This window comes from Pleurodeles waltl, chromosome 8 (genome assembly GCF_031143425.1).
Source record: "Pleurodeles waltl isolate 20211129_DDA chromosome 8, aPleWal1.hap1.20221129, whole genome shotgun sequence".
Lineage (NCBI taxonomy): Eukaryota > Metazoa > Chordata > Amphibia > Caudata > Salamandridae > Pleurodeles > Pleurodeles waltl.
This window is the reverse complement of record NC_090447.1, coordinates 1,276,669,636-1,276,697,124: the sequence shown is the minus strand read 5'-3', so window position 1 is coordinate 1,276,697,124 and position 27,489 is coordinate 1,276,669,636. Positions and strand designations below refer to the sequence as shown.

Here is a 27,489-nt window from a genome sequence, read left to right as displayed (position 1 = left end):
GTTGTAAAGTAGCTTCCTTACCCTTGTTCACAGTCCAGTAGTTTCTCAATGGCAAACTTGGACATCAGAAGGCTAAATTCCTGTGTCAGGATTGGGGACTGTTCTTCTGAGAGTAGCTCTGGAGCAGGAGCAATGTTGGGTGGGGAGGAAACAAACGGCAGGGCATAGGCCCTTTGAACAATCAGTAGCACCCACCTGTCCAACGAGATGGTTCTCCAGCCGGGGGAGGTAATGCCATACTCAGAGCCTGGGAGAGAAAACTAAAGAGTCTTTGCAGCCTCAGTGGGAGGGGAAGAAGAATTTGAGGCTTGATGCCCTGCTAGCTTGAATGATGTCTGCCAGCGCCACAACTGAGACCCCGAAAGGACTGAGTTAGGTAGTGCTGTACATGTCGAGAAAGCTGTGCTGGTCTGTAAGCTACCCACCAGAAATACCCTCTGAAGTTTCTATACTGTTGGGGAAATTGTTTAGCTGGTGTCAATCGCTCCAGAGAACTGCCCTTGAATCATTCCAGTGCTGAATAATCTTTTCTCCAAACACCCCAGAGCCATCCATATTCATATCGGATGCCTCAAGGTCTCCAAAAAACTCAGTTGCTCTCACTCAGCCATGATCTCCGAGTACGACATTAATGCAAATCGCACAGCCAATTATTGTCTGTACTGTCCAGACCATCCCGTGTCATTTGGGCCAAAAAGGCCCAAAGGCCTCTTTGGCAATAATTAATAACACATGGGTGTACCTGCCTAAGAGATAAACTGCATTGATAGACCTATACGCTGGACTAGCTGAAGGAAATTTTCTCTTTCCGAAAGCATCCAGACTTTATGATTTCTTACTCAAATTATTGGTCAGGAAGGAATTTGGATTGACCATACTTCCTGAAGTTTGAACAATGAGACTGTCCGTGGATCACTGGAAGACAGTCTATGCTGCCTAGCCACAGGTCAAGTGACTGCCATGTGACAGCCTGGTTTGGGTCATGCAGACAGAACAGCATCAGTACAGGCTTCTTTAAATGGCTATAATGGTCAAATAAGCTTGCCCTGGGTGAAGAATCTCAGTTAAGCTGCAATTCTAGTGTTTCAGCGGCCCTCTGATCTATCACTGCAAATTAAGCGATTTCCTCTGTCGCTGGCCCAAATGGATGGCCAGCTCTATTTCAGGAGATGTCTAGTTCACTGGCATTTTGGAAGTAGAGATACAATGCAACATCAGTAGAATAAGGTAGCAGCATTCTGTCTCCTCCCTCATCATCCTCAATGCCCTGAGGGACAATGGCATCCTGCACTAGTTCTGACATACAGGCATAAAGAGTGTGAATTCTCTGCTGCAACTGACAACAAGGCAGAAGTCTGAGATTGGGATCCTGGAGTGGGCAGACTTCTGTTTGGTGTCTGAGACCGGAGTCCGGATCATCGATCAGCACTGGAGGAGCTGACATGGAGCTTCACACAAGGCAAAATCAGTACTGGAGTAGGCAAGGGCCTTGTAGCGAGTCCCAACAGGGGAAACCGAGTTGAGAGTGGATCCGCCGGCAGAAGCCAGACTCAAGACCCCTATGGCTTTGTAAAGACTGAAGGCATGCCTGAGGGAGCCAAAAATCACACCAAAAAATGCAGCATGGCTTCTTTGTACTCCGCTATTTGCTACAGGGTAGGTGACAGTCCGGCATACTAGGGACACCCTGTAATCATTTGCAGAATCAGTTTGAACCCAAAACACATCAGTGGAGTCGATCTTTATCATGGCACCCTCATACTTTCTCGCTATTAGTGGGGGTGGGTTGAGTGCCACTTGGCCTTGCTACACTTGTGCCTGAAGTTTGACTTACTAGAGGAGTGGGAAGTGGACTTTTTGCTGAAACTGCCTCATGATCAGGATCGTGATAAGGCTAGGGGATCATGATAAAGCCAACGACCCAAAATCGGAGAACGACCAATGCATCTACCACGGCCTGTTCTTATGATCAGTAATGAAGAGTTTATCATCCCAGTCACAAATCACCCTAGGGTACATGAGGCCACATTTGTCGGCTTGAATCCAAGTGTTTCCAGTAGGGAGATCTTTCCCTGGCGCACTGTTTTTTGGAATCATCAGAAGACCGACAAGGTTATAAGGTTGGGCATGGAGCTCTGGACCTGCATCCAAGGGCGCAGAAAGAAAATAACCAACATTAGCATGCAGGGGATGCACTTACAAGTAGCTCCACTCTGTCACTTACTGTTATGTAAGGAGTCACTGCAGAACGACATAGCATCACATACATCACACAGTCCCATTTGCTGGAGGAATTCTCTGGATTCTGTCAAGGCACCTGGGTATACTGCAGAGCAGTTACAAGTCCCCTTTCAGAAACAGTTAGATTCAGTTGCTCAACAGTTAGATTTAGCTACCCCTATCAGGACTGGACTTTCTCTTCTTCTCTGAACAGATAAGCAGCAGGAAATTCGTACTTTTCAGTGAGGTATCAGTTAAAGTGGGATACAAATAGGTAAATCATCTAAACTACACAATCATACGTGACACGTCTAACACGTTACTCATCAATATCAGTATGCAGCCATTTCAAACATTAGAGAATAATGAATGCAAATGTTACCTTCCACAGTGAACTACCACAGCAACAAGGTCATACATTCTATCAGGATTGGTGGCATCTCCCGATGTGTTAAAAAGTCGAAGCTCCAATGGAAATACTACTCTATAAGAGAGCTTGGTGTATCGATGCAGTTGATCCATATACTTGAATCTTTTTAGATGAAGAGCTAGAATCATAGGCAGCTTTTTTACTTTCATCCTAGATTTAGAAAGAAAAAACACATATTAGAGAATATGACGCAGCTGCACAGTGTTTAAGGTAAAAGACGATGGAATAGGCAAGTTGCATTTCAGGCTACAAAATATAGCACTGGACAGAGGCTACCATTCTGTCGGTCCATTTACTGTATAACTGAAAATCAAGAAATAGTGCAGGAGTCAGCCCAACAGACAGACATACACAGTATCAATAAATAACTGGGTTTTATAACTTTAATGCGTGAATATTTTCAATATGCGTTTAATATGGCTCACTATTACTAGCAAAATGTCAATCAGCTTATTCAACATGTGACCTGGAGTGGGGAGGCGGCGCTTCCTCTTATTGTGAAGTGCACGTGACATTCTACTTAATGGGTGCAACGTATGCACTGTTAGTGGGAGAGTTTCTGCAGGCCTCTCTTTTTTGTTTGCGCTTCTATTTTGACTGCAGTATTTGCTTTGTTTAACTGAATTGTGCTCTGTAACAGCTTGAGAGCCAGGCAGACTAGCCATTCAAGCAGGCCTTCCTACATTGACTGCAATCGTGAGTTGAGTGGTCTGCTCATACAGCTCCAAGAAAGTGCCAGCAATACATTCAATACAAGGGAATGTAAATACCAGCAAAACAATAAAGGTAGAGGAGATTTAAATAGCATGGTAACCTGCTTTACATATGTGGGAGAGTGGCTGAATGCTGTGCCTCGTACAGGCCCTGTTTGGTTAGTCCTTGAAGGAGTGTTGTTGGAACTACTGCTCCGTGGACGACCGACAGAGGTGTGGATGAAAACTACAATGGTTGCCTTGGATTTTACCACAGCAGTCTGCAGATCCTCTTTCAGGTTGATGCGGCGGTGTCCTGTTTAAGCTATTACACGTCCTGCTTTCATATCCCGCAGTGCTGATGCACACTACTGCTTCGGCGACAGCTTTAGGACTCGGGTGCCACACCATGATTTTTTGTACAGATTCGATACTAGGTGGGGACCCATTCTTTCTAAGTCGATAACGCGAATGGCACTGAGTTTCGTAAAAATAAACATCTATTATTTGTCAATACAACTGAGAGTCAGCGGGGGTTGAGGAAGAACGACAAATAATCTTTTGAGCGCATACTGAAGACAAAGAAAACTTGAGACTGAACAAAGCGATACTGGCAATTGGCACAATAGCACACCGGCAGGCGCTTGCCATCTCACGACCATCTTAAAGGGCCACTAATGGACAGCAAGTTGTGGATCTGCTGTAGACTGTAACCGTCTCTGTGGTGTTGTTAGAGTAATACACTTAGAAAGATAATTCGGCGTCAGACCATACAATGCGTTCCACACGCTGCACAGTACCATCATCTTAGTCTGGGACGTCACTAACAGCCAAGACAAAGTCTCTGCTGGCTTGGAATGTGGTAAATTGATCTGTTTCGGACCCTAAAACATTTCAGTATTAGAGCCTGTGAAACATAAAGGTACGTTATCAAACAACAGTAAACTCTTGAATAATCAAGAGCTTCAAGTAAGTCATTCCAATGTCTGGGCCCCAATGAAGGTTGCTTCTTTCACAAATTGCAGATATCAAAATTAGGCAAAATAGAAGGCTTTGAAAGAAACGGACCTAAGGGTTGCGCATCATTCAGATGGCATAATAACTGCAGAATAAAAGTGTAGTGATTAATCTTTTGTATAAGATGGTAGAATTATAACGCTCCAAACGTTCACTTCAAGCTGAAAAGGTTGAATGCTCCATAAAAGGATAAACTGGAACTGTTAAACCCAAGAGATTAAACATGAATATGTGTGTGTGTGTGTGTGTGTGTGTGTGTGTATATATATATATATATATATATATATATATATATATATATATATATATATATATATATATATAGTGTCAAAGTGTTAGTCGACCCACTTATTCTTCCTGACAGACTTCAACTATTAAGGTTTTAATAAAATTATACTATTTTTCTTTACAGAAAATAGCAAATATACCATATTCTAATGTAGTTCCTCTGTCTTACATGTAGCACCATTACCATCCATAATGAACACTGAATAGGGCTCTTGAAGCAAGTCAAATGGAGTTGACAATTTGTATAAAGAGAGATCGACATCTTCTGAACTGAGGTTTAATGATCTATTGTCTCCTACAGACAACTACATGTCATCAGCATTACTACGGTCATCTAATTGAATAGAGCTTCTTAAATGGATGATGATACATTGCCCACTTACGAGGACAGAGTTACTACTGAACAGCAGTCATTAACTATCGTTGGCTCTTGCCTTCTCACATTATTATTATTTTTTTTAACTTAAGTTGGACCTGTCCAAGAAACTGAATAAAACTCAAACAAGCAAGCCGTGGCATGACAACATTACAAAAATGATGGCCGTCATATCCACTATGTTTTGCTGTGTTAAAGGTTTTTAGAAAACACACCTATAACCCAAGGGGTGCCCTTGCTCTAGAACTGTATATAAAGGGAGCCTGTAGGTAGAACGCTAATTTATTTATTACAAATCCAATTATTTAAAGATTCCATAAGATGTTTCCAGTGAAGGGGCGCCGCTTGGGGTAGCTGTTGGACTTTACAAATGATCTCACTCATTTATTAGATGTAGAGCCGGCACGTTCCGTTCTTTGCTTGCCCTTACATAACAAGAACACACTGCTAATCTCGTCTTTTTTCTATTGGCGAACAATGAGTAATGCTGTAGTGGAAGATCGAAGGGACCGGTTAAGAATATATGATCACACTTTTGCTTGGCTACAGGCTGGTGCATGCATCACGAACTTCACAAAGGCTCTTAAAAGGTGGTTTTCGTTTGCCTTCAGGCAGCCAATAGCAGTCTGCCAAACTCAGGGGCATGCCAATGTGCCCATTTAACTAAGCACTGTGAGGGCTGCCAGCCTCTGCATCAGTAATAGCTTGTGCTGTTGACATTTAGGGACAGTTAAGATACACTGCAGTAGCCCAGCAGAGACTGAATAATGGCTTGAAGACTGCTTTCTGGCAATGGAGCAGAAGAAAGGGCCATAGTTTCGTCACAGAGAAAAAACAGGAAGATTCAACATTGTTAAACTGTGGCTTCTAGGATATTTTCTACAGTGACACCTACATTCTTCAACAGAGCGACCCCTAAGAGGTGGCATAACTGTGTGCCTAAACATTCAGACAGACATCTTGTGACTCTCCTAGAATCAGGATTTCTGTCTTGTCTGTACCGAGTTTCAGGGCGTTTTCTGCCAACCAAGAAAAAACTGCTGGTCAGCTGTTCTTAAACTTAGCTTTTGTATGACCTTTGGCATTATCCAGAAAGAGGACCATCTGCGTATTACCAGCATACAAAGTGGAACCTAATGAAGAGCTCCCTGCTTTACTGTTTAAATATGTAAATCAGAAATTACATTTTCACCACCTTACTCACCTTTTACATGGGAAATGAGCAAATTCATAGCCATTTCCAAAACTCAAGTTCGTGTTCTTGGATACAAAAATATCATGAGATAATATCAAAGGTGGCAAAGAGGTCAGTAACATTATAGGTGCTCTGCCGCCTGTTAGGCATCCAGAAAGGCTCATCTAGAAAAGAGACACGTTGTTTCAGTATTAAGTGGAAATTTGATCCCTAAGTGTGCAGGATCGAAAACAGTTTTTTTTTAGTAAAAAGGTAGCAATCTGCTCAATGTAATACTTTTCCAATGTTTTAATAGAAACAGTGAGCTGAGAAATCAATTGACAGATTCTTAAGGTAAGGGTCTGCAGTTTTTTTTTTTTATTTTTTTTTTTAAACCACGAGTAATGATACCTTACTTCCATTTAGGAAAGATTCGGGCTGATGAGATCGAAGCACAAGAGGACTAAAATGATCAAAAGCCAGATGGAAAACTACGTGTTTCAAAGGATGATCCTGACTCTACAAAACAGATTAATGATTTAGTATTATCAGACTTAAGCTGAACACATTGAGTCAGTATGGGTGTCTTATGATCTTCTAGGCTGGACCAGGGAGCAAAGTTAAATAAGTTGCAAAATAGTTCTTACTGTAAGCAATTCTGCCATTGACAGAGTGCTCGAGAACGAGTAAGCAAGTTGAATTTACAAACTGGATTTATCAGAGCCAAATATAAAACAATTCTTTTGAAGATCCTGGATCAAAGGTAATTATCTTGTCATAATTAGTTTTTGCAATCAGAATTAGACTTTGCGATGCAAAGAGCAGCTGTATATATGTTTATCTCACCTTGCACCCTAACCTCCATGTGCATTTCATCTTTTTTGCATTCACGTTTTGCTTTGCTTTTGCCAACTCTGTGATGTACCAGGGGTGCTATAGGTCTAGCGCAGTGGCATTTGATCCATTTAGTTGGAGCTATTGCATGGAGCCTGTCTACATCCAGGATTCAGATTTTGAACTCATAATTTGAATGTCTTGATCACTGGGAAAACGAGGGTGGAATTTAGTGCATAGTTGAGACTATCTACTTAAACAATTGACCAGGTGCAGCACATGAAAGATTTCTGAATGCTTTTCACCAACCAATGAACTGGTAATACTCATACAAAGAACGCAGCAGAGCAGTCAGTCCAAGATACAGACAATAAATCCATACACTTCACATTTGACAAGGATGAAAAAAATAGTTAAAACGAAAAGATATGACCTTCATGTTTCAGGCGTTTTACGTGTTAGACGAGGGCCATTATAGCAGAGTCCTCTGTAAAGTTAAGAGAGTAAGAATGCTCTAGGCAGTTTTTTTATACATTGAAATCACCCAGTACTAGCACATTAGCTGCTGAGAGGAGATGAAAGGAATTCTAATAAAGTTAACAGCCAGTAGAGAAGGATACCTGCATCAGCAACAGTTGGAGAAATAATGAGCTTGAAGCAGAAAAGTTCAGAAGAAGTTCATGCATTTCGGGAGAGTGGCTGAATTGTCATTGTTTTTCAATCACTGCTAGTCCATCTCCCCTTCTGAGGAGCCCAACTACTCACAGGATTTTATAACTATCCGGAACGGACACTGTTAAGTCAGGATCCGAGACTTTATGCATCTATGTTTCTGTCAAGAAAAGTATGTTAGTCTCGTGCCACGTACTAAAATCGTAATTCAAATCAATGCATGTTAAGTAGAACATGATTTTATTACGGTCGCTAATAAGAACTGTACCCAATTCAAGGGGCACTGAATTCTCTCTTCTTGAAGTAGAGACAGGAAAGGATCGTTCCCAAGAATGTATTTTAACCAATACTCCACCGTTCATAACCCCTGAATATTTCACATGGCTTGAGGATCTTGTCACACATGCTCACAAAACGTTTGCTGGTGTTATGATGCTTGATGACTTTAAAATTTGGGACAAAAGACAGGACAACTACTTTATTATAAATATGAAGCGGTCCTCACCCAACAAGTGTGTTGAGGTTACTCATATAACAGCACTGTTGAGGCGTAACCGTTACAAAGTGTTCTTTAATATTGTATTGTAAATTGAGATAAAGAATAGACATAAATCAACAATAATTACCACCGAATCACCTACGTGGAAATTAGTGACTCGTAGAAAACTAGGTGAAAAATTCGAGGTGATTAGCCAGCAAAATGGTAGTATTCATACTTTGATGTAAAACGTGATTAACTTTAGTTTTCTTCTCACCCATGCACTGGATAAGATTGCCCTCACTGAAAAATGGTTTAAGTTAAATATAAGACCTGTTTAAGATCCTCTCTGAACTAAAAGCTGAAATAATCAAAAATATTAGAAAAAAAACTTTACGCAAATCCAATATTCTAGGATAAGGTAAGACCTGTGTGATCATTTGAAGGAGACAACTGAACTCCATTCATAGCCCAACTGACAGCCTGTACTTCCTTTTTGCTAGACCTATTTATATGAGCCAAGACCAAGGGCAAGGGCAAGGGCAAAACGAAACTGCAAGGTCCAGGGATCCCTATGGTGACCCCAACGGTACCATCTGCTTAATCTAATACACCTCCTATCAGTAAGTATCTGTCAACAGTTATGGAAGTATTGATTATGGAAACTGGGTGGATAGAAGAAGAGTACTAGCAGGATACAGGGCACTGTTTGTACAAACTCAATTCCTGCTCGAAGTTGGGTGACCCTTGTAATTCTCTCCTAAATGCTGGTTTCCAAGAAGGAATTTTTCCCAGTTTAGGTGATTTGGTAACATCCTGCCACAACAAACTCTTTAACAGAATAGAAACATTTGTTGACGCCTTCAAAAAGGATCTATTAGTCAAATCAGATCAAGGCTTGAAAAAATCCCAGCTTTGAATCGCCCACAACTGCCTAATTTTCTGGGGGACTGCTGTGCTGAGAATAAATCTAGAATCCCACAAGCCCATTAACGTCATCAGGGACCATTCACCCCAAATCTACATGTAGTCAATTACAGCTAAAGGGATGACAGAGACACGGTCTGTCCCTGATCCTGAAGTTGATAACCCTAAGCAGACAGGGCTAAAGCAAAGTGTGGCTCGCTCTGCTGGAGCAAAGGTACCCTCTGCAAAGCTACTGGAAAACCAGCTAGTTCAGTCACATTTACATTCTCCCCCAGACTTAACCCCTAATGTCAATATCTTGGCTCGTGTTCCTACTCTAGCTGCAGGGGAGGTGAAAAAGGAAGAAGACCTGAAAAATGTTTGTATTGGTTTAGATCCACAGTGGAGAGGATAATGGACTTCTCAACTGACAGTTAGGCGAGTGTCGAGTATTGACCACCGCCCAGCATTATTAGACAGAGACTGCGTGGTTGTTAACTTTAGATCACCTGGCTTGGTGAGAAAGCTTCAGTTCACATTACACCATGTGTCTGATTCTCACTGTGGAATAAGAGCGTTGGGTTATTATTAAATGCCATGGAGGGGCTTGCATGTAGGTCCACTTGCTAATCCCAGGGCCCCCGTTTATCAGGTAACTCGCCCACCCTACCCTCAGTTTAGCTCTAACAATCGTTTTTATGTTTTTTGCAAGTTGGAGGAGAATGACTGATTGTGAATGCCTCATGTGTCCCCAGGATCTACTGTAACACGTACATCGTTGGTCCGTGATCCTGCTTTGGAGGATCTTTCATCCCGCCCATAACTTCTGATGACCATGACATCATGGGATCAAGAGAAGGAGTTGTTTTATATTCTTTGGCAATGATCCTCCGCTTAATGTGCTGTCTTGGAATATTGCGGAGATACGGACCAAACTGGGGGAATGCGGATTAACTGGGTTTTGTTTGCAGTTATGAGTTGATCTGCCTACAGGAGACATGGCCTTTAACAGACTTTTATATTGACGGGTATCACTCTTTTTGTAATCCTGCATTATCTGCTTCCTCAGGAAGGGTGAAGGGTGGTCTGGCCAGCTCGCTTTCACATAAATTCAGTAATGTGAATGTTACACCCCTAAACTCTTCACCCTGGTTTCAGCTGCTACTGATAACGGGGTTGGGGACTGTGGAAGTTTTGCTGGTTAGTTATCATCATAATGTATTTGATCAACGAATTACACAAGTAGCAGATACGTTTAGTGAGGCAATTGTGAGGGCAAACCTTTTTAGCTGCCCTCTGTGCACTTTGTGGGCTGGTGACTAACTGGCCAGCCTGTGAGTTTAGTAACACAAGGGTGTGTGGTATGGACAACAAGGCCAGTCAGCAAGTGACAAATTTCAGACATTCTCAATATGGAGACACCCTAAATAAATTGTTGCCTCTTATGATATGTTCCTGCTCGATTATGTAAAAGACAACTCTACATCTTATCCTTCTTTTTTTGAGAGGGAGCAAATCAAGTATAATTGACTTCATATTAATTTCTAGCAATTACAGTTGCTTGGTCATAGACTTTGGAGTCATCACGAATTGTGCAAATGATCATAATCCCCTAGTAACTAGTTTAAACATAAAACATCAGGCTCAGGAAACCCCCTCAATTGCCATTAAGTATAGCTCAAATCATGCTCTTAGACTAAAATGGGAGTGGACAAATTTGCAGGTCTTTGAAGCTGAAGTAGTGAGGGAAAATCTATGTTTAATAAATAGTTGTCTGTCACTTGAGGCTACCCCTGTCGCCCTGATCAAGGAATTATTGTGCCGTGCCATATCATTAGAGTTAACAATTTAGCGCCCCACTTCATCTGTTTTGCCTTTTCATTGGTTTGATAGTGCATGTACAAAAGCTCATTAACATTTAATTGCCGTTTTTCACAAAGACGCAAGAAACAAGGGTTCAGTTAGGGCTGCACGGAAGAACAATAAGGCTGTACTTGAAGTCAGAAAGAAAGAGCATAGGAACGAAGGCTGATCTGTCTTATTGGCTGCCGGTTGTCTTAGGGACTCAAGGAAGGTTTTCGACATAGTGAATCACCAGGTGTTTAGTGAGGGGCCTGGATCTAAAATTGACTGTTTGATCTCCGGGACAGAGTAGGTAGCACACTTTTCTCGTATTTTTAATCCCCTGGGTAAGGTGATTGATGAGGAGGAACGGGATACCACTTCTGTTAAAGATATTGAACAGGCCACTCAATTTAGTCAATCAATCTCTGTGAAGGAGGTGGAGTCTACTATTAATCAGGGCCTCTCTAGGAAATCGACTGGCCCGGATGGTGTCCTGCTTGACCTTTTTAAAAACAATCCTCCTCTTTGGGCGCCAATCCTTACTAATATTTTCAGGGCGGCAGTCCTTGGTCCACTTCCTGCTTCTCACTGATCGACGCAACGGCATAGGTGCAGGGCAGGGTGCTGCTAGCTTGTTTGTAAGTAAAGACCAGTGATAATAACATATTTTCGAGAACTCAGTTTGGTTTTAGAAAAGGATGTTGGTCAGTTGAGCAGTGTCTTAATCTAGCACTAATTGTCAGTAAGTACACAAAGTCCAAGAAGTGCTCATTAATATTAATATCTGGTCTTCATGGACGTGACAAGTGTTTTCTACACTGAAAACCGTGATAAACTCTGGAATATGATGGGGCTATGGGGGTGAAGGAACACTTGGTTATGCTACTCCGGAGACTTAACTGGAATGCTGCGGTGAAAATACGCTTTGGCCCTGGAGGTGATAGCACGAATCCCTTGATATCAACTGAGAGCGTTTGCCAGGGGTGCATCCTAGCCCCTTTCTTATATAAATCGTTTGGAGCCTTTTTTGCTGCAAAATGAATTGGATTATCCTAGGACTGGTAATAATTTCATCTCGTCGCTCCCTTTTGCAGACAATGGTGTCCTCTTGGCAAGGACAGCAAACAGTCTACAGAAAGCTCTTGATGATTTTGCAGAGTTTATGTCTTCTTTGGATCTGAAAGTGAATCTAAAAAAAATCGCATATAATGGTCTGTGGCCCAAAAACCGTTAAAACTGAAACTTTTTATTTACAAGGAAATCCAGTGGACAAAGTCTATTTATTGATCCTTTTACATAATCAACTGAAGTGGGATCCTCTGTTAACCTTAAGGGTTCATCAAAGTAATAGAGTGGCTGAAGCACTCTTTCAGTTTGCAGCCAAACTAGGCCAGAATCCCGTGTTAGAAATGCGGAGCCTACACAAAGCAAAATTTATGCCAATTGCCACCTATGGGGCTGGAGTTTGGGGGTACACTGATTGTTCAAAGCTTCAGGGTGTGTGTAATACCTTTTTTAGGCGATTATTGATGGACCCTCATGGGACCTCAACTGCTTTTTGTCATTCCGAAGTGGGCTTACCTTATATTGAAGGCTCCATAGGTGCTGCCCCCTTATTGTTATGGGTTAAAATATGTTCCACAGCCGAATTACAATTTTCTAGACAAATTCTATCCGATTGTCTGTCTTTTCATAACTATGAGAAAATTCTGTGGCTAGCACATGTTAAACCTACTTTCTGTGAACTAGACCTTATAGATTTTTTTGATGATCTACCCCACATTCTGCCTTTTGCCAAAGCACATTTAAAGGTTGTTTACTCGGACTGGGTGTTGGCTATTCACAGACAACTTTCTTCCCAGCAATATTCTTTGAACCATCTCAATGATATTTCTCAGCACAGATTCTATTTGACCAAACTTTGCCTGGGTACTGTGCACTCTTTAGTGCCATTTCCTACACAAGGAGGATGGGTGGAAAATCTTCCTCATGCCCTTGCGAAAATCTATTGAAGCAATCCAATTCTCATTTTTAATTGTTCTGTTCACTTTAACACTCCCTAGGGACACATTTGTTGTTGCCCCTACTGAGATCATTTAGGCCTTAATCATATCAAGATGGCTTTGATTCTGGTTTTCATTGGAATCGCATGAAACCTGCTAAGCTATTCTTAGTTCTATAAGGGGGGCTCTTTCTATTAGGAAGCGCTATGGTTAACCACCACTCAGAGTGATGAGGCAATTAAGCTGCACATATCCCCTATTAGGCTTTGGGCTTTTAATTTACTCAAATTTTAATAATGCTTTATGAATAGTTTGATGTTTTATCTTTTTAATAAATATTTATTTTTTGGTGTGTGGGATTCTGGCAAAACTGCTGTTGAAACATGTTCGTGCTTCTATGATTTGTCAAAATTGAATAAAGTTTTTATGATGATGATGAATTAGTGTATGAACTCTCAGTTTTTTTTTAAAATATAAAAGAAGTTGGTATAATTAGGAATGAACTGACTTAAAACTATCCACCAGTAGTAGTAGTGACTACCACCTTTATCGTGTTTTCTAAGGACCAAGCAACAATTACCCCTTACTACTGAGGAATGTGAATAGCAACCTCTAGTAAGGTTAAAATCAATCAGGAACTCAAAAATTAATATTTCACTTACCCCTGGGGTGGTCTCCTATGATGTTAAATCAATCTTACATGGCCAACATTAAATAACACCACTAAACCAGGAGCCTACTACTAATTACTGCCCTTTACAGTAAAAAAAAAAACTAGGTATGTTGTCGGATACTAGTCTACATTTTCATCATCACTTTTTAGCAGTTACAAAACCAGGTTTCCACCAATTGCGCTCCCTGCACCACATTTTTTCATTTCTTTCACCTATATAATTACATTATTTAATAATTTATTTAATCATGTTTTGATTAGGGAAACTCAGACTTCCTAATTAAAGATCGAGAGTACTTTCACTGGCAATGAATGCAAGAATACATTATGTACAAATCAACATTGTGCATGCAATTTTGTATGATGGGGCAGTTCATAAGGGTAAATTATATATGTGTGTTGGAAATGGGGTCTCTAGTTGGCAGTGGGTTGCAACCTGTCCAAGTAGAGACCCTCACCGTAGCCAGGTTACGGGAGTCACACAGCTAAGATAACTCATGTTCACCCCCTTGGTAAGCTTGGGTCAAGTAGTCAGGCCCATCTCAAGGGGGTGATGAGGGTGGGAGGGGGGGTGATTGTGGGTGTGTGTGTGTGGGTGTGTGTGGGTGTGTGTGTGTGTACACACAATAATACAGTAACACAGTGAAAACACCACAAAAGTACCCCACATCCGTGTTTAGAGAAACACGGTGTTTATCTGAGGAAAACAAGGCCAAAACGAAAAAAATCCAACAAACACAAGTAAAGTTAAGAATTTACAAAGATTAAATGTAGTATAGCGCTTAAAAACACAATAGCTCCAACTGGGGCTATCATGACGTCTTGATGGAGTAATCTGCAACAGTCCGACTCCACTTGTGAGGGACTGCGGACGGGTCATGGAGTCACACGGACCCCAGTTACAGTGCTTTGGAAAATTATGAGGAAACAAAGACGTTGTATGGAGTCGAGGAGGTTTCCGAAGTTAATTCCCATAGGAATTTTGAACACAACTACAGCCTGAACCGCTGGATGGAATTACATCCAATATGGCAGAAAGCAAGATTTTGTTCTACAGATTGTGCTTTTTTATTTGGTGTAAATCTGTTCAGTAGGTTAGGCAAAATTAAAGGAAATCCAAATTTATATATCTGGGTGGATCCGAGGCATAGATCTCATGGTGAAATCTGACTGGCTGTCAGCACTTTAATCAGGAAGTGCTGGCAGCCATCTTGGGACAAATATAGATGCTAGCACCCTATTGAAATGCATGGTAGTGAATGGCAGGTTTTGAGGATCACACAAAGGAGAATGTATAAAGGATGATAAATTTTAGTTATGTTGTGTAGCCATTTTACCTATAGCTCCATGCACGTTATTTTAACACACTAGGCCATGCCGCTGTGCACTCTTACCTAGATATTTTATTCAGCTTTATTTTATTATTGTTACAATAGCCACTTTTACCGTCTTGTTTTACTTTCTGTTTATCTAACTATTTTTGCCTAGGCCAGCACTCTGTTCTCAAACAAGACATTCTTGCTCACTCTGTGCTTCTTCCAAGGCGACAGCAAGATAGGTTGCCGATGAAGGAGGTATACGTTTAGACACCAATATTTGTGGAAAACACACATCTTTACGCAGGGACAGTTTCTTAGAACATCAGCTGTTTTATTAAAAAAACACTTCCTTGTCTCTTACATGTTAGAGGGAGATTCCAGCCAGAGAACCACGACTATGCTGATTGCCGAATGCTTCGCTACAGCTGTATTGCAGACTTCAGGCCTTTGCTCAGGTATGGGGGATGATGTCTTCCCAAGGGGAACGTGAAGGGCAGAATTAGAGCTTAACACGCTGTGCTCTATTATAGCCTAGGTAGGAATTAGTCTGTTGACTCTAGTGACAATATGGTAGCATTATTTTTGTTTTACTCTCCTTGTCACAATTGTAATCTCGTCATGCTGTATCATCCTGGTTATTGCAGACCACGCTTTGATATCTAGGATGCAGTTGCTTCATTAAAATCATTACTGAAACATACTGCCTCCGTTTGTCATTGTATATATGAGACTAATGTAACTGAGAGAAACGGATGAGACCTGAGTGACCACGCCTTCCCTGAGAAACCAATTATGCCATGCAGTCAGCTGCCCTGTCACCCCTGCCCTTGGGTAGAGGTGAGGCACTGCTAGTTAGCTGGAGCAAAACCCGGATTGGAGCAACAGGTGTCACCTGCGGTGGGTCAGACGTAGTCTCCCACACCGCAGGCGATTCTGCCACTCAAAATCCAGTAGTCTCATTAGACTAATGAGAGCCTACGCAACAGTTACAATATAAATCATTTGTTCATGGTACCATATTTATTTTAGGGATTGTGGTGTGTTCTAAGGTGATTTTAACCTGCTGGGATTTTATGAATAATGTAGGAGAGAAAACTGTTTTCTCATGATTTTCCCATAGGGGATATAGACGGTGCTCCAGAAGTTAAATGAGAGCATATTTTCTGTAAATTCACCCTATCTTTCTCAGCCATATGAGAATGAAGTCTGACATTCTCAGTAAAACATGTACTTCAAACAGGAACAGGCTTTCAGTTGATTCCCTTGTGTTCTACTGCAGCATCCCAGAGTGTTCTTAAGAACAACTAGAGTGCTAACAGTCTTATTATAACAAAAGTGCAGCACACGTTAAGCCATCTTGATTGAGTCAAACTGGTAAAACTTAAAACATTTAATTAGAAAGGAACAAAATGAGGGGGTTCATTTTGTCATAGAAATTATGGATAGTGCTGCAGGGAAAACAGCTTTTACAACGATAGCTGAACTGCACATGTCATTACCATGCAGGCTTATCCACACATGCGACATTACCATACATGTCTTTACAATAAATATACCTTTACCACACGTCATTACAACAAATTTCTTTGTAAAGGAATGACATATTTGTTCTAAAGGTTTTACAGGTATTTTGTGTATGAGGGTGTGTGTGTATATATATATATATATATATATATATATTTGGGAAATGTCATTTTTAGGATGGGTAAGGGTTTTTGGGTGGCAGGGTAATTGTAAGGTTTAGGGTAGGTATGGATTTGATTTCTGGGTGGCAAAATAGTTTTTAGGGTGGGCATGGGTTTTTGGGTGGCAAGGGATTTTTAGAGTTTAGGGTGGGCATGGGTTTTTAGGTGGGAAGCGTAATTTTAGGGTTGAGGGTGGGTATGGGTTTTTGGTGGCAAGGTTAATTTTAGAAAGGGTATGAGTTTTTTTGGTGGCAAGGTTTTTTTAGGGTTTAGGGCGAGTATGAGTTTTTGGGTGGCAAGAGAAGTTTTAGGGTGGGTACTGGTTTTTGAGTGTCAAGGGTAATTTTAAAGTTTAGAGTGGGTATAGATTTTTGGGTGGTAATAGCAATTTTAAGGTTTAGGGGAGGTATTGGGTTTTGAGTGCCAGGGAATTTTATGGTTTAGGGTGGGTTTGATTTTTGAGTGGCAAGGGATATTTTAGGGTGGGTATCGTTTTTTTGGGTGGTAAGGACAAATTTATGTTTTAGGACGGGTGTGGGTTTTTAGGTGGCAAGGGAATTTTTAAGGGTTAGGGTGGGTATGGGTTTTTGGGTGGCAAGGGTATTTTTAGGGTTTGGGGTGGGTATGCATTTTTGGGTGGCAAGGGGATTATTAGGGTTTAGCCTCAGAGTGGGTGTTTGGATTTTAAGATGTTTTCAGGGTTTAGGGTGGGTATGGGAGGTAGTTGGATTAACGTGTAGTAATTAATATTACTTTACATTAAACAAAACATAGAAATTAACTGGAAAATAAAATAAGGGTTACAGGGATGTTAAGAAACAGAATTTAAAAAAAACATAGAAATTCACTTAAAAAAACCTAAGGTTACAGGGACATTACAGCTAGGCTCACATTTTAAATGCACACAACCATAGAAATTCAGCTATTGTAGTTAGAGGTATTTCAAGTAACTACAACACAAGCCTGACGGTAACTATAACTCGCACCCTTGCCATGCACTAATTACCCCAGATGTTACAGCACTCATGACATCTTTTAGAAGACCATTGATAATATTATTGTAACATCTGCAGTAAAATTATTGATGAAATAACTGTGCATGGCGTGGGCGTGAGTTATTGTTACCTTAGGGAACGAGTTATAGGTGCTTGAAATAACTAACTATAGTAGCTGGATTTCTATGGTTTTGTACATTTAAAATGTAAGCCTAACTATGTCTTTTTAAATAAATTTCCGTATTTTTTAAATACTACTTCCTAACTACAATGCCCCGGTAATCTTTGTTTTTTTAAACCAATCATGACAACTGAGAACCAGCTCTGGAATCCTTAAGTGCTTTAAAATTGGTTCTTCAACAACCAGCCACTCATTTGCCAATTTCAATAGAACTACTTTACCCTACCAACAGAATCCTTAGGAGATAACGCTATGCATTATATTCATAAATAAATAACAATAGAAATAGAACACAGTGTATTTCATCTCCTTTGGCCACTATAGGGTCTTCTCAACTGCAAGATAGTGGGTAGCTATTGTGAGACCACAGCCTGGTTTAGTTGGTGGCAAACTGAGATGTAGGTCATTACCTCTCCTGCTGAAATTGTGAAGCATGGCTGGCAAGGGGCACTGACGGGCTTGCCTTTGGAGTGCTACTAGTATGCCAGCTGAGAAGTCACTGTGAGAAAGTCATCCTCTTAGCATGTTCACACCAATTTTTCTGACTGATACTGATGGTAACTGACCCTGACTGTGCCCCGGGCTCTGCTTAAGAGGCCCAGGGCCAGTGCTCCGATTAAAGGGTATGTGGTGAAATGGCACAATGTTATAATTCCAACTGGCAATTACAGGCAAGGGAAGTTTAGAGGCCCAGTAGATTTCCTGCACTGGAGTGTGCACTGCTGTGATCCTGCTGTCATTTTAAAAGGCAGTCCTACCTTGCCGACTGTCTTTAAAATATAAAATGTATGCAAAACCGACTATGGAATTAAAGGTACTTCCAAAGAAACAATCTAGCTTAGTTTTACATATAAGTCACCCCAAGGTCTCTGCTAGGTGCCCCAGAGGTAAGGTGCTATGTAACTATAAGCAGGGACATTATAAAATATGTTTTATATGTCCTGGAGAAGTAAAAACTGCACCTTTCATTTTCCCTCTATTGTAGAAAGTTGGTGCCATAGGCTATAACGGAAATATTTTCTTAAGCCCAAATATAGATTTGCAACTGCTGAATTTAACATAATTATACAGAAAAGAAGTTATGCAACTCTTTACTATAAGCCAAACTCCAGCCTGCTAGTGGTCTCTCCTGATTGGTCAGCCCTAACAGGATTAGCCAAGCTGCTTTGACGAGGTGATAAGTGTCCTGCACTAAGCAGAGGTTACCCGATGGGGGAGGTAGGCGGATGGTAAAGCCAGGCCAGGAAGGGGGCTAGGTGAATCAAGCTGAGGCTTCAAAAGGATACCAGTTAAAAAGGAATGCAGCCAGGCCTGCCCTCTCACCCCTGTACCCCATAGATAGATGGTGGGATTAGGAAAGGAATTTGCTCAAGTCCAGAGGGGGAGTTAATGTAAATGAGTTAACCTGGGGCAGGGGGCTTAGGCAGATCTTACTCCTCTGCAGGAAAATCATTCATCTTGGAATGTTAAAGTGGAGTGCTTTATGGCACAATAAGGAGCCACACTTTGGAAGGAAGTTGTCATGCTTCTGGGTGGCACCCTGCAGCTTATTGGACAAGGATGCCTACTGACTGTTCCCCAAGATGACTGAATAAAAGTGGCTGATCTGCACTGGAATTCTGATATGCTGCCTGTTACCACAAGAAGAAGGACTGCCCTGTTGAAACACTGGTTTGCAGCCCAGATGCCTTCACATCTAAGGACTGCACCTGTTGCACACTGGAACCACAGCAAAAGGACTTTGCTTTGCTTCAAAAAGGACTCAGGAGTGAACTCCCTGAAGCAACAAGTTAAAAGAGCTTCCCTCCAGCAACATCCACAAAAGTCCCCAACCTGGAGTGCGTCCAGGGGACTTGCAAGGATTTGGTGAGATGCGTTGTGGGAATTGTAGTCCCAAAGAACAACTCAGATTCTGTAACCTTAGATTGGGGTTGTGGATCTCTTTCCTGCATCAAGAAGCACTTCTGGGAGTAAGTGTAAAAGTGTTACATTGCGGGCAGCTGGAACTCTTGACTGTATCCTGGTCCAGTGCAACTTTCCCTTTGAGTGCTATTTGCTTCTAAGCACTAGTTTTACTTTTAATAATATTCAAAAATGAATATCTCTAGTTCCCTATATTGGATTTTTGTCATTGTGAAGATAAACATATTTACAATTTTTATAAACTGGTGTGGGATTTTTATTGTGTGTTGTGTCTTACTTATTTACTGTACTGGTTATTTGAATGCTTTACATAACTGTTGCCTACTTTAAACCCGACTGCTTGTTGCAAATCTACCGGGGTTGTGTTGCGAGTGGTAGTGGTGTACTTACCCTACCAATACCTAGCCTCTAACAGTAACCAAAAAATCCAATTAAATAAAGATCCCATGTGTATGCTTAATACAGTTGCTTATGTTCTAGATCATTGAGTAGGGAAAATCGAGACGGCCACAGCTTAATGAAAAATCAGGCAGATGCAATAGAAACATTGTTTAATAAAGAGCCCACCATGAAAAAGACAAAGTGCATGCTCTAAAACAAAACAATTAATTCAATGCACTTTTTATTTACCCAACTAAACTAGTCTAGTAAAGAGATAGTCTGGTTGGAGCTCAGCAGAAAGCAATGGATTAAAATATTAAATTATTAAAAATAACCCACTCAAAGCATAGCATATAATACCAAACTGCAGCACTGGGCACCACAGTCGCTTCTGGATAACAATACCTATATGTACTATACAGGGAGTGCAGAATTATTAGGCAAGTTGTATTTTTGAGGATTAATTTTATTATTGAACAACAACCATGTTCTCAATGAACCCAAAAAACTCATTAATATCAAAGCTGAATATTTTTGGAAGTAGTTTTTAGTTTGTTTTTAGTTTTAGCTATGTTAGGGGGATATCTGTGTGTGCAGGTGACTATTACTGTGCATAATTATTAGGCAACTTAACAAAAAAAAATATATATCCATTTCAATTATTTATTATTACCAGTGAAACCAATATAACATCTCAACATTCACAAATATACATTTCTGACATTCAAAAACAAAACAAAAACAAATCAGTGACCAATATAGCCACCTTTCTTTGCAAGGACACTCAAAAGCCTGCCATCCATGGATTCTGTCAGTGTTTTGATCTGTTCACCATCAACATTGCGTGCAGCAGCAACCACAGCCTCCCAGACACTGTTCAGAGAGGTGTACTGTTTTCCCTCCTTGTAAACCTCACATTTGATGATGGACCACAGGTTCTCAAGGGGGTTCAGATCAGGTGAACAAGGAGGCCATGTCATTAGATTTCCTTCTTTTATACCCTTTCTTGCCAGCCACGCTGTGGAGTACTTGGACGCGTGTGATGGAGCATTGTCCTGCATGAAAATCATGTTTTTCTTGAAGGATGCAGACTTCTTCCTGTACCACTGCTTGAAGAAGGTGTCTTCCAGGAACTGGCAGTAGGACTGGGAGTTGAGCTTGACTCCATCCTCAACCCGAAAAGGCCCCACAAGCTCATCTTTGATGATACCAGCCCAAACCAGTACTCCACCTCCACCTTGCTGGCGTCTGAGTCGGACTGGAGCTCTCTGCCCTTTACCAATCCAGCCACGGGCCCATCCATCTGGCCCATCAAGACTCACTCTCATTTCATCAGTCCATAAAACCTTAGAAAAATCAGTCTTGAGATATTTCTTGGCCCAGTCTTGACGTTTCAGCTTGTGTGTCTTGTTCAGTGGTGGTCGTCTTTCAGCCTTTCTTACCTTGGCCATGTCTCTGAGTATTGCACACCTTGTGCTTTTGGGCACTCCAGTGATGTTGCAGCTCTGAAATATGGCCAAACTGGTGGCAAGTGGCATCGTGGCAGCTGCACGCTTGACTTTTCTCAGTTCATGGGCAGTTATTTTGCGCCTTGGTTTTTCCACACGCTTCTTGCGACCCTGTTGACTATTTTGAATGAAACGCTTGATTGTTCGATGATCACGCTTCAGAAGCTTTGCAATTTTAAGAGTGCTGCATCCCTCTGCAAGATATCTCACTATTTTTGACTTTTCTGAGCCTGTCAAGTCCTTCTTTTGACCAATTTTGCCAAAGGAAAGGAAGTTGCCTAATAATTATGCACACCTGATATAGGGTGTTGATGTCATTAGACCACACCCCTTCTCATTACAGAGATGCACATCACCTAATATGCTTAATTGGTAGTAGGCTTTCGAGCCTATACAGCTTGGAGTAAGACAACATGCATAAAGAGGATGATGTGGTCAAAATACTAATTTGCCTAATAATTCTGCACTCCCTGTATATTGTTACAACAAATTAGCTAACTTTTATCTGGTCAGGAATGTTACATAGTGTTGCGGTGTTATGTATAGAGTTAAAAAAATGCCCTCTGATAATCTTTCTAGGGTATGGAGCTTGAACAAAAGGAAAATCCATGGGTAAACACACGTAATTCCCCTGTGCTCACCCCTGAAAATAACAGCCATTTATCTGAAATAACTTCAACAACCTGTAGCGTTATTTGCTTTAATGGTGGATGTAGTAAAGTTGCGGCAAACAATAAGACGGCTGTATTCTAGATATAAGTTAGTAAATTAGCTCTATTCAATCAAGAGCGGTCGGATTTCCGCAGAAATCAATTCTCAGCCAGTCGAGCCCATGAATCAGATCCACTGAACTCTACTTTGCTAAACTGTATTCATATACAAACAACAGTCTCAAATTGCCTGCTTGCACACAGTTTACATTCAATAAATAGAAGAGACAGGCAATCATAAATGAGAAAGAATGTGGATTAACGAAAGGTGGCCTACAAATTAGACAAAAAAACAAGCTGTCACAAAGGTATTACATCTCACCACTGAGACCCATTGGTTTTGGCAATGGATTTAAAAAAGTTTTTAAAAAGTTGCTATGATGCAACAGTTGCGTCATTTTGGGGGCGCATTCACCTATAAAATTACGAGACCCTTTTTTTTTTTTTTATATAACTCTGTATACTGATGTGGATCAGTAATTAAAAAACAATAAGTAGGGTGTTAAGAATTAAGAAGGACCAGATTAGATGGGGGTGATGGAGGGCAACATAGGCAGGAAGTCGATGGGAGTGGGGAGTAATGCAGGGATGGACGAAAGCAACAGAAATGGCAGGAGTTGGGGAGAAGCAATGGCCAAGGGAGGAGGGAGTGGTTGGGGGAAGCAACCCGGAGGGTGGAGCTGAAAAGTAGTGGGCAAGAAAGCAACATGGAGCAGGCAGGGCAGAAGCACAATGGAGGGAGTGGAGAAGAGCACGAGTAACAGACAGCAACATGGAGTGCAGGTAAGAGTGACAGGAAAGCCAACAAAAGCTAAACAATAAGTGGGCTCCAAATTCTATGTCAGGACCGGAGGCTTCGGGTTATGCTTTCTCTCTCTTTACTGCAAAAACTCAGCAGCCAATCAAATTGAAACAAAACAAAAAACTAAATTTCCCATGAAACCCAGTAGTCTGAGTCCAACAATCATAGTATATCCAAGTGTATATCAGTCTCTAACTCCACAGTCCTTCCTCTTTCTTTGCTGCTGCAGCCAAGAGATAAGTCATTTCTTCAATTTATGATTGTTTTCCTAGACACAGAGTGGAGTGGGAGCGGGCTCGTCTCGCGCTGTGGTGTTCTTGGTGTTTCAGCACGTCAGAATTCAAGTATTTATGCCCTTTGGCTAGTTGAGAGCCCGGCGCCGAGCTGGTAGGCATGGCTGAATGCTGGCTTCGGAGACGCTCCGGCTCCTAGACCGTGGTGTGAAGCAGAGGACTTGTCTTCTTTCTATTTTAACGCGCGCGCATGCGCTCCCCTCGCGTTCTCTCTCCCATCTGAGAACGAGGTGTTTACAGCGCGCGGAGCATGGAGGAAAGTTATTTTTCGCTCTCTCCGGCTCCGAACGCAGCGTTTGAGCCCCGGAATGCCCGACGGGGCGAATTCACGTTATTTAGGCTCTGCCTAGGGGGATTAAGCAGGGGCTCCCTCCACAATTAAAAAAATGACTGTGTTAGATTAAAAAACTATATTTATTTTCCCTGCTGGGGAGTATTATTGTGCCTCCCCCCCCCCCCTGTGATCTCCTCCATCTTGTTGAACATGGCGTACTACGCTGGCGAGGATGACTATTATCAGGACCAACCTGACACCATGGATGACCATATGGAGGAAAGACTAGTGGAAGCCCTGGACTACCATGTCCAGGACTCCGTGAATCAGGCTCTAATTAATGCTCTCAAACTCTTTGCTCAGCCCTTGAAATGCTTTGGGAAACGAGAATTGAGGGGTGGCCCCTTGCTTGATGCTGGTTCACAACCTGACCAGCTTTCTGATCTGGGTTCGTCCCAAGGAGCCTTGAAAAGACCCTTATCCTCTGCAGATGTATTGGCTAGTATGGCAGCCTCAGTGATGCAAGATCATGGCTATGACATATATTCTTCTTGGGAGACATCGGATACGGGCAGAGAAGCCTCTTCTAAGCCAGAGGGTCTTTCTTCCCCTTCTCCTTCCTCCAGCTCAGACCAAGAGCATGATGACCCCAAGCCAATGGGGAAACGTAAGCGTAAATTCCACAATGTTAAGGAGCGCAGTTCTTCTCTCCCCAATCTTTCCTTTGACCCTGAAAGTATCATTCACCCTAGATCTTCAGAGTGGCTTCCTTGTGAGGAGGTTGCCCAATATGTACAGGATCAAATCCGTAAAGGGTTTGACCGCAACGTGCGGAACACTCTGCGCTCAGAATGTCCTCGTCCTTCCCTTTTGGGTAAAGTAGTGGAGACCCCAGATCTAGACCCAAACATGGCCACATTCATGCGCGAGTTCTCCAAAGATCCCAAAAAAGGACTAGATTGTGCCAGGAAGAACTGCCAGGACAGACTCCTCGATATTTCTGGTCTCATCACAAAGATCCTCGAGTTAGCTGTCCAGGCTAAGGAATCTGAATCTTCTCTGGAGCCTCAGACAATCTTGGAGTGGGCCCAACGGGCAATTTGCCTTCTAGGCAACGCAAACTGTGCCATGTCTACTGAACGTAGACGATCCTTCCTTATGAGGATTGACCCCAAATTAGCAGATCTGGCTCCCAATGATGCAGGTCCTGCAGCCAATGGCTTACTTTTTGGCAACAAGTTTGTAAAGGACTTAGGAAAGTACGTGGCCACCTTCTCAGCCTTGGACAAGGCATAGTCCTCTATGAGGAAAATGTTTAACAGAGGCCTTTTTAACAGGGCCAGACGCTTCCGAGGCCGAGCGTCGGGCCGTGGTTTTAATCAGGCCCCCGGAAGCTACAACCAGCAGGGTTACTATTCCAGATCAGGGTTGAATCCCTCTCGAGCTCGCAGAGGTAGAGGACGTGGTTACTGTCACAGAGGTGGTATCTCGTCCGCAGAAGGGTCCTCCACAGGTGAGAATTATTCAGTTTTCAGAAGTCTTTCTAGGGGGCAGATTGAGAGACCATGTGATAGCGTGTGTCACAGGATCCCTGGATCCTTCAAACTGTACAAGGGTACAGGATAGAATTTTATGCCCCTCCTCGTCAAACGAAGTTCCCTCACCTTCACACTTTTTCCCAGACAGAAGGTTCTTTAATAGACGACGAAGTAGCGTGTCTGCTTCAGAAACGCGCCATTTGCCGTTCCGACCCTCACCCGCTCGGGTTTGTAAGTTCAATTTTTCTAGTGCAGAAAAAAGGAGGCGGATCGAGATTAGTCCTCAACCTCAAGGAGTTCAATTCTTGGGTGGTCTATCGCCATTTCAAAATTGAGGGCATCCATTTACCAAGAGACCTTCTCTTAGAAGGAGATTTTTTAGTGAGGTTAGATCTAAAGGATGCTTACCTTACGGTTCCCATATTCGAGCCTCACCGCCGCTTCCTCCAATTCTGTTGGCGAGAGATTTGGTACGAATTCTCCGTCCTTCCTTTCAGACGGTCATCCGCTCCTTGGTGTTTCACCAAGCTGTTAAGACCTGTAGTCCAGATTCTCAGAGAAAGAGGGGTTCGGCTCATTATCTATCTGGACGACATCCTGATTATGGCCCAATCAGAAGAGCTAGTCCTCCTTCACCTGAACTGGACGATCCACCTGCTACAGGAACTAGGATTCCTCATCAACCTCGACAAATCAGTGCTGGTTCCATCCAGAGTTTTAGAATTTTTAGGGTTCCAGGTAGACCCCATCAAAGCTCAGCTTCTTTTATCTCTGACAAAGAGGAGAGCTATCAAGAAGGAATTGAGGAGAGCCCTTTCTTGTCAGACTATATTGTTGAAGACCCTGGCTCGCCTTGTGGGTCTGTTAGCCTCTTCAATCCAAGCAATATTTCCTGGACCGCTCTATTATCGGGCTTTACAACGCCTGAAGATCCTTCATCTTTGCAGGGGCTTGTCTTATGCAGAACAGATTGTGTTATCCGACGAGGCCAAGTCAGAGATCAATTGGTGGTTAGCACACATGGATGCCTGGAACGGCAGAGCCATTTTTCTTCGAGTCCGGAAATGATTATAGAATCAGATGCCAGCCGATGAGGCTGGGGGGCTCGCTGTGGTCCAGTTCAGACAGGGGGCCGATGGTCCCAGGAGGAACTGTCCCTCCACATCAATTGCCTAGAGCTATTAGCAGGAGCTTTTGCTATTCGCTCCCTTTCTCTGCGGCAAGCGAAATGTTGTATTCTTCTCCGGATGGACAACATTTCAGCAGTCCAGTATATCAACCGTCTGGGGGGGACCAGGTCCCGTGTTTTAGCAGAGATTGCGAAGGAGTTTTGGCAGTTCTGTCTTCTCCATCACATATCGGTGACAGCGGAATATATTCCAGGCCAATCCAATCTGATTGCAGACTGGAACTCGCGCTTCCAAGTCAACAAGTTGAATGCGCGCTGGGGCCCTTGCACAATAGACCTTTTTGCCTCAAGACTCAACAAGCAGCTGACACGCTTCTTCAGTTGCAGACCGGACCCTTTGGCGGCCGGGAACGATGCATTTCTCCAGACTTGGGAATCGGGAATGCTTTATGCATTTCCCCCCTTCATCATGATTCAGAGAGTACTCTCTCAGGTGAGGAGACAGAGAGCAGGATTAGTTTTAGTGACACCCATTTGGAAAGCGCAACCTTGGTTCCTATTAGTGATGTGGTTGTCATGCGCCCTGCCTGTGGCAATTCCACAGGACCCTCTTCTGTTGTTAGATCCTGTCCGATCCCCTCATCCTCTGATTTAGAGGGGACAATTGCCCTTCATGGCGTGGAGAATTTCAGGAGATGCTGGCAAGTGCCTGGAGTTTCGGACAACGCAATGTTTTTCTTGTCCCAATCCTGGGCTCCTTCCACTCACAAATGATATCAATCTGCCTGGAAAAGGTGGGTGTGTTGGTGCAATGAACGAGGTATTGATCACGTGGGGTCCCCCATTGTGATGATTGTCAATTTCCTTTCGGATTTAGCTTCTCAGGGCTTAGCCTATAGAACCATCAATAACTTTAGATCAGCAATTTCAGCAGGTCATCCCCATTTAGAAGGGAAGCCGACGGGTGAACATCCACTGGTTTGTAAACTTCTTAGGTGAATCCGCATGACCGCCCCACCTCAACTTAAATATTCTTCACTCTGGGATGTTGATATTGTTTTAAAGTTTTTAAAATCTTGGCCATGCAACGAGGATCTCTCTGGTAAGCAACTTTCAGCTAAATTGACTATTTTATTATGTCTT

At 42.3% G+C, this 27,489-nt stretch overlaps 1 protein-coding gene across 2 annotated transcripts in view; it reads right to left on the bottom strand.

Moving 5' to 3' along the window:
• The window catches only part of USP12 (ubiquitin specific peptidase 12), a 438,367-nt gene that overhangs the window by 115,024 nt on the left and 295,854 nt on the right, over positions 1 to 27,489 (bottom strand). For both annotated transcript variants that reach the window (XM_069202221.1, XM_069202220.1), the window contains exon 7: positions 2,603 to 2,800. In XM_069202221.1, the coding sequence (XP_069058322.1) occupies positions 2,603 to 2,800 (198 nt within the window). The remainder of the gene's footprint in view (positions 1 to 2,602; positions 2,801 to 27,489) is intronic.